Source organism: Petaurus breviceps, unplaced genomic scaffold, assembly GCF_028583685.1.
Source record: "Petaurus breviceps papuanus isolate PSGF00001 unplaced genomic scaffold, PetGlider_PUasm1.0 178, whole genome shotgun sequence".
NCBI classification, from domain to species: domain Eukaryota; kingdom Metazoa; phylum Chordata; class Mammalia; order Diprotodontia; family Petauridae; genus Petaurus; species Petaurus breviceps.
In genome coordinates, this window is record NW_027185777.1 from 24,400,114 (window position 1) to 24,413,105 (window position 12,992).

The following is a 12,992-nucleotide window of genomic DNA, read 5'->3' on the forward strand; positions in this document are numbered from 1 at the left end:
AGAGAGAGAGAGAGAGAGAGAGAGAGAGAGAGAGAGAGAGAGAGAGAATGATTGAGGGAGTTTAGGAATAGATGAATGGGGCAGGTAGGAGCCCAGCTAGAAGACAGGAGTTATTATGACTCAGGGTAGATATCTTGCCTTGTGTGCCTGGACGTAGTATATACTCAATAAATGTTTGTGGTTGTTACAGCTGATGATGACAATACCCTCCAGCTCCAGCTGGGCCCTACTCCTATGCATGGAGCTCCCACTGATATTCCATTTACACATGGAACAAGAAAGCATGGGACACATGTTACACATCCAGAGTGTGAATCAGAGGCAGACAGTCCTGCCCTTGGAATGTTCTTAAGAATTCTGAGATAATCAGCAGCAGTAAGAAGTCATGTTACACTCTCTCCCCCAATAAACCTGCTGGATGTGCGGTCACCCATGAACAAAGCCTCGATGAGGCAGGCTCTGGAAAGAAAGAATTATATGTATTATGGGTTAAAGAGGTGAGTCTATAATGGCAGAATTGGAGATAGGCCAGGGAACATTAGCATTATGTTACCCGTGGCCCTATGGAATAAAGACTCAAGGTGAAAATTCACTTTAAAAAACTGATATGCATTATCAGTTTTACACGCATGCTGTAGGTTGGGAGCCAAATTCTGCTTTCAGGTAGATACAGAGCTCCAAAGTAAAAATCAGACTCCTGGTGCCTTTGAAGTCAATTGTATTATCTAATGACTCCAAAGGCATTTGCAAATGAGTAACTTCTGGGGTGAATTTCACCTTGGCAAGCACGTGTGAAAGAGCAGAATTTGTCCTCATTTGCATGCATTTCATATAAATTCACCTGGAATTCAATGTATTCCTTAAGGAGTGGGCACTCTGCTATAAAACTCGTCCCCCCAGCCCCATACAAATAGGTCATGACAGGAACAGAAATGAAATCAACCTCAGCTGTGCAAAATAACTTAAAAAAAAAAACTCTAATGAGAGCATTGATTAGGATGAATAGAACCTAATTTCTGTGTTCCCGCCAATCAGTGTTAGAGTGAGAAGGGTTTGATTTGGCTTCGTGACACTGAAAATCTGAAGTCTGAGATGCCGCAGTGAAAGTCCTGTTGGAAGGTTTAAAAGGAAGAAGCAGGATGAGTCTAGCCACAGGAGCTGTGTGGCTTAGATGGACAGCAGGGGAGGTTACACAGGTTGGATGACATTATTACTCCTAGTGAACATTCATGTATTAGCAAGTATTTTTCCAGAAGGGGGAGAAAGGGCAGTGTAATAAAACAAAAGATGCTTTCAAATGACAACTTCATCTTGACTCAATATATTAACAAGACACTTGGGGGTGGCCTGGGCATGAAAGAAGCCTTTGATGCCTGTGGCAAAAGCACCTTCTTAAATTCCCCCTCCTATCACCAGTACAGCAGTGTCCACAACCCAGGCACCTTCATGTGTCCAGATGCTTTTACTGTTTTCATGAATGTATTTACAAAATCCTTGAGTCCTGCAAATAACGATTAGTGAAGGCAACATTTGGCCTTAATATGGACTCAAAAAATAACGGAGTGCACTTATTTATCTATTTCTACAAGGAGTAATTTAGAACACTACTGATCATATATGCTCTTGAATAGTTAAGGGGTTGCCAGTGTTTCCACTACAAATGCCCTATTTTCATTCGTTTGCAACTGTATGCCATACACAATTTGCTCCAGGCTAACATACTTGCCCGATTTTGTTCAAAGACTTTGGTTTCAATTGGTTCAGTCATGAATGAATGTGAAAGCAAGGGGGTTAGTTATTCTGATATCAACATTAAAACTGAAGCTTTGTTTCTAATCCATACCAACTGACCATTTTAGTGGATTATAAAGAAAAGAGCTGGTGCATGACAGGAATATACAATGATTGCTGCAGTTAGCTATTTTCATGAGGAATTTTGATATGGATATAGGCTATGCTTCACTAAAAACTGGTATCTGTAGCATAATGTTCATAGGAAATTATGGGAAAGCTCAGAAAGAGCTGGTCACAAAAATGACTCTGCTTTTGCATCTGCTATAGGGTCTTCTATGGGACATTTTAATTGATTATTACTGTTCTGTAACATTAAAAAAAAGCTTTTTGTGCAGTTTATAGACATGAACAAAAGTAAGGGAAATAGTAATCAGATTTCATTAACAGCATTATCAAGACATGATTAGCCTCAAAATTAGAAGGGAGGTTACACTACTCAACTGAGTTATTTTGGAACTTCCTGGTCCCCTCTATAGCTTTCTATCCCCCTCTTCTTTCATACTAGCTCCTGGCTTGGAATTCTTGTTTATAGCTTCATTAGTGAAAAATTCAGAGGGAGAGATTATGAAATCATTGGTTAGGTGCTTTGGGAAATACACTATGAGATCTTGGAAAAACAGTTTAGCTAACAACATGGAGCCATCCTGACATTCTCCATACTATATAGCCTTCAATATAGCCAGTGGAAATTAATTATGTGGGTTTTCTATGTCCCTGCTGTTTAAAGATGCAAACCTTCATATAAGCATTCATAGTTAATCTCTGAGGTTTAGGATTCTCAAAATAAGATTCAGATGATATGTGAAACTGCATTACGACTTGGGTAGTATTAAAGGTCCCAAGGTATGTTTTGTAGCAATAGGGTGAAAATCCTAGTGCCTTGGACAACTTCCAAATAATGTAATCACATTTCCCCACTTGTCTAATATTTCCTCTGCTGTTCCAACTAGATTGAGAAGTTCATTCTCTGTCTCTCTTTCCCTCTTTCTTTTTCTCTCCCTCCTTCCCACTTTTTCTTTCTTTCTCTGTTTCTGTCTCTGTCTCAGAATATTGTCAGATGATACTTTGTATTACTAAGGACAGTATTTTCCATGTCACTATAGGTGAGTTGTAAATTTGACAGTGAGGTGAAGTAATGACATCATATATCACTTGTAAATTGGGATATAAAATTTTTAGTATCCCTTTATCTGAAAGGTCTTACCAAAAAACAAAACTAGTTTTATTTATACTTTAATATCATCTTTTTTAGAGTATGAAGCAATCTAGATAATGAATCTATGCTTTAGAGATAATTCTTGAATTCTGGATTCATTAGAACATAAAAAGTGAACATTCTAAGGTAGTGTGTGTGTGTGTGTGTGTGTGTGTGTGTGTGTGTGGGCACACATGTGTTTTCTTCCTGAGGGAGGTGGCAGAGTCAACCTGTAGAGAAATTTCTCCTGGAATAAGTGCAAATGGCTGAAAAGTTTATAGTAGGTTTTAAAAGCAAATTCCTGGTAGGCAAGTTTAAAACAAATAATGTAAATTTCTGATAAAGTTTATAATCATCAATGGGGTTATGGTGCCCTTCTGCTATGGATTATTAGATATTAGTTGGAGATGATCATGATATGAGCTAAAATGGTGTTGCAATGAAATGAAGATGGTTTCTGCACCTGTCAGTTGGAAGTCATCACCTGTTCCACTGTGACAGTTGGCCTGGTCATCATCACATTCGTCCATTGGATTCCCATTAGGAGTGGTTGGTCCAGCTGTAGGTGCTGAAATAAGACCCAAGTGTTATGATCCGACATGACTAGAATGTGTCCTCCGTCCTGTAACAGTTTGACCTGCCAACAACTGGGAAGAAAACTCTGGTTTGTGGTGATTAAGATAAGATACACTGTCTTGTTTTTTCTTTTTGGTGCTTTCTCTGAAGTCATCATGGAATACTTAGTTTGAGTACCTGATCTATACTCGTATTGAGTTACCAAACTTGAATTTGATCAATTACATTCTCTATAGACATTTCCTTATTGTAGAGGTCTTCAGTTCTCACTATTCATACCTAGGAATCGAGAACATCAATGAGACATATTTTGACTGATTTTTTTTCCTTTTAATTTTTGAGGTGCTGGAGAAATCTACTTGTCATGACTCCAGTCACATAATTAACATTTTATAAATTTATTCAAATCTCAGCATAATTTTCCTTTTCCCAAATGGCTTCCCTATACTCCTACTTAACTCTATATTTCCCCTAAAAAGTTTAAGTTTTTCCCTAAGAAAATATTTCCAAATACTTGGTAGATTTTTCTCTCTATTTGAGCAGGTGTGTGAGAAGAGTTATCTCAAGGTATCTTGGCATCATTTTTTTGGTTAATTTTAATAGAACTGCATTCCGATGTTGGTAGGTATCCCTATATGTTTGAGTTTGCAGTTGAAAGGTAGCTAACATTAATAAAAAATTCCTTTAAATTTAGTTCAGCACATTTTCCCCCTAGCCTGTTATTCATTTTTTCAGTCTGTTTAATATTTTACAGTTTTCAGTATTACATTTCACTTTACAAGAGTTGAGATATTGTACATTTCCATTGAAGTTTGAAAGCCAGACAAGCTGTAGCCAAGGGGGGTGGGGAGGGGATCTGTTCACTCACAGCTTCTGGCCAGTGGAAATGTTCTGGTAACTGCTGCCTTCCCAATAAAAATCTGACACTGTTTGTTATTGTGATTAAGCGCTCTGCAGAGTTATGACAAATGTAGCTAAGCTCCAGCTTCCTCCAATCTCCAAACACACACACCAACAATTCATTCACTCAACATTCAACCAACATTTAAGGAGCTCTCGTTATGTTCGAGGCACTATGCTAGGAACTCAGGGGGATCGGAAGATGAAAAGGCCTGGTTCCTATCCATGGGAAAGGATAAAATGGAGATAATGCATATACTATTTACTATTTCACTTCTGATTTCACAATAGGCATGCTCATTCCACTCCATGCTCTTCCCCAGGGTATCATTGAGTCAATATAATCAACAAAGACAAGCCCTTGATAGTTCCCAGTTTCCATAATGCTGTCCTACTATGTTAGAATGGTTGCCATTAAGTACTTTAGACTCTTTATCCCTCTCCCCAGCTCAATATCCCTGCTCTCATGAATGCTCATAGGGGATGTGGTTTCAATTCTGACAGGAAAGCAGAGGAACTCCCTTGGTTGTATCAAGACCTCACTGGGGAAGTATGGAAGATGAAATAAATCTGCTCCCTGACTAAATGCTATCATGGACCAGTCTCTTTTTGTTCCTTCTGCATGAATTTGGTTTTCTCCCAAAGATTTAAGTCCTTCAAGGTTAGGGCCAAAGTTTACATTACTCTTCTATCCTTTGTGTTAAGAGCACATAGCTGGTGCTCAACGAATACTTGTGGACTGATTTGCGAGAAAAAAGATCTACTAATTTATAGGGGATTCAATTAAATTGAATAAACATTTAGTGAGTTGGGTTTGAATTGACATGGATAAGACTTGGTCTCTCTAGGTCTAGTTTCCTTATCTTTAAAATGAGCAAGATGAATGAAATAATCTCTAGGGTCAAGGACCCTAATAATCTAAGAGTCTGATTCTAAGTGCCTACTGTGTGTAAGGTATTAGCAAAAAGATGAAATAAATACAATCTCTGCTCACAAAAAGCTTACAATCTAACAGGGGGCCTATGACATGTAATTAAATAGTTTTGCTACAAAAAAGAAGGAAACATGCAAAGAAAAGATCTAGACATGGAGCTATGAGAAATGTGGGCAGGGCAATATTACCTTCACTGAATGGCAGGGGCAGCATGGTGGTGGTGATGGGTGGTATTGTTCATCCTTTTTTCTCTAAGAGGACGAGTGACATCAGGAGGGTGATGTTTTGACTTGCAAGTGAATTGGATTTAAGTGAGGCAGGATTTTGCAGTCATCAATCAGCCTTACTTTCTCTTCCAGTCATCTGAGTCCAGTGGCAAGCCATAGGTCAGGATGACTGGCTATGACTCCAAATGCAGTGGGAGACCTTGGTCTTTTTAAGCTAATGTCTTTCCTAGGTCTCAGGTTGTCTGAGGCAACACCCATTCAGTGATTAAAGGCTAGGTAAGAATTGGGGCAAAAGATGACCTAGTTTGCCTTCACAAAAGAAACATCTTTGGGAGGTGAAGACCCTCAGAGAAGATGAAGGTAGGTATTGGGGAAGGTTTCGTCTGCTAAAAACTTTGATTTTTCTTCTTTATATCTCTATCTATCTATCTATCTATCTAATCTGTCTTATCTATATATGTGTATAATATCTATGTGTGTGCATATATGCGGATATATGCACACACATAGATATTATACACATATAGATGACATTTATTTCATAGGATTACAGATTCATAGAAAGGACCTTAGAAGGTCCTGTAATCCAACTCACTCATTTTATAGATGAGGAAACTGAGGCTCTAAGGTGATTCCTTTAGTCTTATGAGTTCTTGGAACTCTGATAACAAATCACATGACCAACATGCTCTATCTACTTCATGGGGTTTATGCTGGAAAGCTCACTCAGTTCAATCTTTCCATCCACTGTATTCGCCCCACTTGTCAAGTCAGTTTTCCTTTCCAGAATCAGGGATAAAGAGTTTTATCATAACAACATAATCTCTTATCCAGTGGACTCTATTTCTCATTACTTTGGGTGGATGAGTCTTCCTTCAGTCCAATTTGTCTGTTCCTAGCATATTCTCAAACGTTCCTAGCTAAAATCCCTTAGACATGGTTAACTGAGATCTGTGTTGAGAGCATTAAGATAATACAGTGGCCTGGAGTGATGCTATGAATATAGAAACATAGCTACAATGTTAAGAAGGTAGATAATGGGCTTGTTTTAAATAAATCCATAGAAAAGTTGCTATGAATTATTCAGTAGTAGTGAATTGATTGAACTAAGCACATGTATATTTTTATGGTGTTTAATTTGCCCAGGAATGTAATTATATTTGATTAGCTCAAGACCCACATACTTTTGGAAACCAAAAGAAAGAGGTATTTTTTTAAAGGCATTCCTCAGGAATAGTCTGAGTATAGGTTTAATGTCTGGTTACTGATATGTTGGCACTGCTCATTATAAATAGAAATGCTAGCAACAATCATTCTCCTCAGTTAATCTTGAGTTTAGCTTTTGAGTTTATGAACTGGTCAGTCTTGAGGTTACTCTGTGGTTGGACTATGCATGGCAATAAAGCCATAGGGTAGTTACAATGGACCCAATCTATACTTAAACAGCAAGTAACCATAATTCTACTTTGCAACATTTTCATCACAGACCATTGTATGTTTTTTTAGTAAAAATGTGATTAGATGTTATCACATAGACATCATTTTAACTTTGTTTGGCCCTGCTGTTACTCTCAAATGGTAATGATGATAACTCAGATGTACACAGCATCTTTATAAAGATGCAAAGTGCCTTAACATGTATTTCTCCATGAGAAACCACAGAAACTCAGAGTCAGAAAAGACCTGAGATGTTACTGCACTTGACCAAGAAATACTTTGACAATATTTCCAATTGCTGCTCATTCACTGATAAGTCATTGACTAACCCTAATTTAGCCTTTGTGTGAAGACTTCCAGTGATGAGAAAACCCACAACACCGGAAGACATTTCTGCTTCTGGGTAATGCTAACTGTCAGGGAATTCTCTTTGATGTTGAGCTAAAATAAGTTTCTTTGTAATTTCTATCCATTGTCTTAGTTCTCTTTTCTGGGGAAAGGGAGAACAAGTCTAATCCCTCTTCCAAGTGACAGTCCTTCAAATACAAAAGACCACTATTAGGGATCCCTTAAGTATGCTTTTCTTCAGGCTAAACATCTCCATTATCTTTAACCATTCCTCACGTGCCATGGATTCCAGGTCCCTTCACCATCATTGACATTCTGGTTACTCTCTTCTGGATGCCCTCCAACTAGCCAATGCTCTTCCTAAATGGTGGCAACCAAGGCTAAATATGATATTCTGTAAATGACACAGCTAGGACAGAGTACAACTGTAAAATCACCTACCTTCTTCTGAACATCCTGCTTCTGTTAATGCAGCTCAAGATTGCTTATTAGCATTTTTGATTGCTCTGTCACACTATGGACTCATTCTGAGCTCGCAGTCCACTTTGGCTTTTCCAAATTAAATAAATATCTTCTAATTATCTCATTACATAGCTAATTAGACTGTAAGCTCCTTGAGAGCAACATATAAAAATATGCCTTGGTGTCTTCAAGACAGTGTCTTGTACACAGTAGATACTTCCATTTAATAATTTGTTTTGCTCTGTTATCGATCAATATTTATTAAGTACTTACTATCTGTCAGCTATTACACTAAGTTATTACTAAATAAGTTACTAATAAAATAAGTTATTACAAAATTCCTTTTTAAAAAAATAAATTCTATTTTCAAATGATTTGCACCTTTTCTCCTTCCCACTTACCCTCCTCCTCCCACAATGAGAAAAATGTATTGTTAAAAAACAAAAACAAAAACAAATTCCCACATTGGCCATGTCCAAAAAATGTCTCAATCTTCATTCTGAGTCCAACATTTCTTTTTCAGGAAGTGGGAAGCATGTTTCATTGTGACTTCTTTGAACTTGAAAATGATTATTGTGTGACTCAGAGTTCTCTAGTTTTTCAAAGTTGTTTGTCTTTATGATATTGTTAATATCTAAATCATTGTCATGGTTCTGCTCACTTCATTCTGCATCAGTTCATATAAGTCATATCAGTTTTCTCTGAAACTATGTTTGAAGTGTTCTTTATTTGTGTGTGGAACCATCAGATAATTTATTGATATAGACATGAAATATTTATATTGATATAGACATGAAATATTTAAAAAGCAGTGGGTACTCTGGATCTGAAAAAAGGCCTAACAATAGAGCTTAATATTCATTTTATGGAGGTGGAATAAAGTATTTCTGAACACTAAATGGATAAAGATTACTGAGAGAAAAATATGTTTGCAAAAGGCAGGTCAATACACTATGCCAAAGATTATTAAGGGAAAATCCCTTCTTCCTATATAATTCCATTGTTATAATTTTTAATGTTATAATTGTATATAATTCTGGCAGTATTCTAGTGAATGAGTGATCTTCCGAGACCTTTGTACAGAAACCGCTGTGGCAGAAACATGGTAGCACCATCTCTCCTTGGTGAGGAAAGGTGGTGCTCAGTGTAAACACCAGTGGGAACACATAAACACGGAGAGGAAAAAACAAACCCAACCAACTAGAACTGTCTCTGAAAAAGGTAATTAATTACCTTCCACTTCACAACCCAGCAGCTCCATTCTGAGCCCTAGTCCTCCATGAGTAGCTCTCTCGGGGTAGATCCTGATGAATCGGGTGGATAGAGGAGGAAAAGTTCGAAGCTCAGGTGTATCGTAGTTGTTGTTGCCCTCAAAGGACTGTGAAGTGTGAAAAAGATGATTTATTAGGACAGTGCTCCCTATTAGCAAAGAACATGCCTCTCTGTGCCCTCCCCAATCCCTTTCCAGCCTAGGTCTCTGTTGTTCGGGCTAAGAAGTAGTATGCTACTGAGTATACAGATGGCATTTCTTAAATGAAGAGGGAACAAATGGGCAGTTAAACCTTTGCTGAAAAGTGATATTATTTTCCAGAAATAGTAGCCTTCAATGAGGTTATGTCAGAAGCTAAGGATTTAATGAGCCATGTTTTTAAGTGATTAAATGATGTGTGGTTTGTTGAGGTAACAATTTTAGCATTTCCTGAAGGGGGCAAAGGGTGTGTGTGAGTGTGAGTGTGTGTGTGTATGAAGTCAACCAAGAATAAGAACTTGCCACTTTTACAAGCTTATCATAAATACACAATTCAACTAAATATGGCTGTTTGATTTTCCCAAAATGAGTGGGGTCCCAGTTTGATAAAATCTAGTCTTCTCAAAGAGATGGAAATTACATTGCAGGAGTTGGAACTGGTCAATTTTATCTAACAAAATTGCTATTTATTCAAGAACTGCCTACCCATTGAAATGGGTATTTATTTAGGAAATGCCTACCCACTTCAGACATTTGAAGATAAAAGATTTCTTCATCTCAGGGAAAGTAGCGAGTGACCCAACTGGCAACATTTTCAAATTCATGTTATGAAGAAAGGCTAAATCACAACATGAATCTGAATTTCCTTTGAAGTGGATTCCTAGCAACTGCATATACTTTCCTTGACAAATAACAGATTGGGACAGACATCCTCTGTATTCCTGCATTCATCACCTTCTTCATTCCATCCTTACTGGACAGCAAAGGGAAATTGAAGGGACTTTTAGCTTAACTTCTTTTTTTTTTTTAACCAATATGGGGAAATGAGGACCAAAGATATTAACTGATTCATAAAATCACATTATAAATGAATCTTATCGAGAATAAAATTCTTGAGTTTTGATCTGATTTGAAGGTACCAAATCCTATTGATGAGAATGCAGTGGTCTTTAGTCCAAAAGTCGCCATGTATAGCCGCACATTTTTAAAGGATGGCTTTTGCCTTGAGTAAACTACCACTCCATTACTAGGGGAGCCTAGATCGCCACCATATCATGCTAAATCCTAATACTCTCATGAAGAAACTATAAATAAAATGAAGCTATTGGCCATCTGGTGGGGGGGACAGTGTGAATGTAAAAGAGGAACTTCACCATACAAGTCATAGAAGGAGGCAGCTGTCAGTTCCAATAACAAATAGCCATCTTCAGAGGCGGCTAGGTGGCGCAGTGAATAGAGCACCAGCCCTGGAGTCAGGAGAACCTGAGTTCAAATATGGCCTCAGACACTTAACACAAAAACTAGCCATGTGACCTTGGGCAAGTCACTTAACCCCAATTGCCCTCCAAAAAGCAAAAAAAACAAACCAAAAAAAACAAAACCCAAAACAAACAAACAAAAAAAAAACCAAATAGCCATCTTCAGACCATAGTGACTCCACTGTCTTCCTCCCAGGGATCTTGCCCTTGGAAGCACCCTAGTTTATAATAGGTAAGCTTTCACCTGATCTTTCCCAGAATGAGCCTCCTCCACTTAGCCATCTCCACACCATGCCACCATGCACGTGGACTCTGCCCATTTTTCCTCCCTCCAGCTCTCCCTTATTATGTGCTATTTCCTCCCATTAAAATGCAAGCTTCTCAAGGGTAAGGGCATACTTTTATGTGTGTTGTCAGCCCTTATCACAGTGGACACATGGCATTTAATAGTACTCTCTCTGCCTGGCACATAATAAGCATGTAATAAATGCTCTGTCTGCCTATCTACATGAGGAGGTGGGTACATGTTCAGAAAGGCATTAATCGGCAAAGAGAAGCTACCAGAGATCTAACAATATCTGGGCACCCTCTAAACTTCCCATCATTTCATAAAAGGTGGATATGATATTAATGGACCTGTAACCCACAGACAGAACTGAAAAATTCATAGGTTTTTAACTCTCAGTATTATTAGTGTCTAATTAATTTGTTGTCAGTAAGGCACTAATTATCACAAAGATTACACTATTGCATAGAAATGCTTTGTATACATTAACATAATTCCAAAGATCCTAGGAACAAAGCATGTGAGATGTCCAATATCTACAGAATTCCAGACAGACTCTTCTCTTAATAATGATTTTAATAGAAGCATGAAACAATGAAAACTGAACTACTAAGATATTCGTGCTGAATACAGATGAAGAATAGAACACAAGAGGAATATGGAATAAGGATGAATCTCTGTCCTTGGTGACATAGGTCTATCTGGCAATGGATTTTGAGCATGCCCTTTGAGCAAAGGAATTGATCCTTTTTTTTTGTTTTGTTTTGAAGGGGAGCCCTTCTATCTGTTAAGAAAGTCTAGTTAATCTAAGGACTGTGACTTCCTGGACACATGATTGTGCTTGCTGGGACTGAAATCCCCAAGAAGCCGTCAGCTTTATTTCAAGAACTCACGCCCTCTTTTCCTCCTAACTCTTGGACTGCCATGAGTGACATTCCAGGCAGTCCCCCCATATTTGCATAGGAAAAACTAAGGGTATTTCATTGTCCTTATAACATTTTAAATGAGAGGCTCCTCAACAGGAAGCTGTGCTGGATTTCTTTTGCCTGCTCGAAGTTGGTTGGTGGACATTTTAAGCATCACTGTGATAGGCGCTATATAAACAACTTAGATGTTTTTATATTTCAGGCTATTATAGGAAGATAATGATGTTGGTCGAGCTCATGTTGAAGAAAAAACAACAGATCTGAAAATGATTTTTGTTGCTGTTGTTGTGAAAGATGAAAACTGTGAGTAGCCTTCCTGATGAATCCTCTTCTCAATTTGCTGTGTAGGCTGATAGCTTCAGACTTGATTACAAATGCCTGGATGAGAAGTGACAAAGGCCCAGAAAGCATATGATGTAGCGTATAAAAAGCATATGGGGATTTGTTTTTTCTCTCTCTCTCTTCTAGAACTGTGGTGTTGAAGAACATGTCAAAACAACACACACTTTATTCAGAGAGCAGCTATGTGAAGCTGTTGATTTACACCATATTCTCACTTTGCAATGAAGTCACAACTCATGGGGCCATGAATAATGATTGGTTTTGAGCTATTTCCTGATGTTTATTTATTTTAAAAAAATTTTTTGGGGGGTGAAAATTAAAAATAAGAACTAATAACTGACATTTATAAGAACTTTGAAGTTTCCTAAATGCTTTTTAAGCTTTATCTTGCTCTGGCCTCACATAAATTCTTTACTTGGTTATGAACCAATATTAGAAAATGTGATTTATAAAAAAACAAACAAAACAAAACACTTAAGTGCTGTGGGTATGATTGTCCCCATTTTAGGGAACTGAGACTCCAAGAATTTAAATGGACCTCTTAAGGTTATAGGTTTAGAGTTGGAAGGGCCTTCTGAGGTCATCTAGTTTGACTTCCTTCTTAGAGAGATGAAGAACTCAAAGAAGTGACTTGCACAGGGTCACACAAGTGTTAACATTAGAACTGATATCTAAAACCAGGTGCTCCAACTCACCTAGGGTCATGCCTCTAGCAAGGGAAACTGAAGAGAGATTTTGCTCATTCCAAGTCTAGAAACTTATCTGCTATGTCATACTTTTGGGGAAAGGATGGGTATGAAAACAAGAGAAAATTAAGGAGGAAGAGGGAGGAGAGGAA

At 37.9% G+C, this 12,992-nt stretch overlaps 1 protein-coding gene across 6 annotated transcripts in view; it reads right to left on the reverse strand.

The window, feature by feature from the left end:
• The window catches only part of NRP1 (neuropilin 1), a 185,999-nt gene that overhangs the window by 24,547 nt on the left and 148,460 nt on the right, over positions 1-12,992 (reverse strand). For 4 of the 6 annotated variants that reach the window (XM_069086469.1, XM_069086468.1, XM_069086467.1 and 1 more), the window contains 2 exons: positions 9,107-9,251; positions 3,453-3,557 (listed from right to left, as the gene is read on the reverse strand). In XM_069086469.1, the coding sequence (XP_068942570.1) occupies positions 3,453-3,557; positions 9,107-9,251 (250 nt within the window). The remainder of the gene's footprint in view (positions 1-3,452; positions 3,558-9,106; positions 9,252-12,992) is intronic. The other 2 variants (XM_069086471.1, XM_069086472.1) reach the window with 1 other exon arrangement.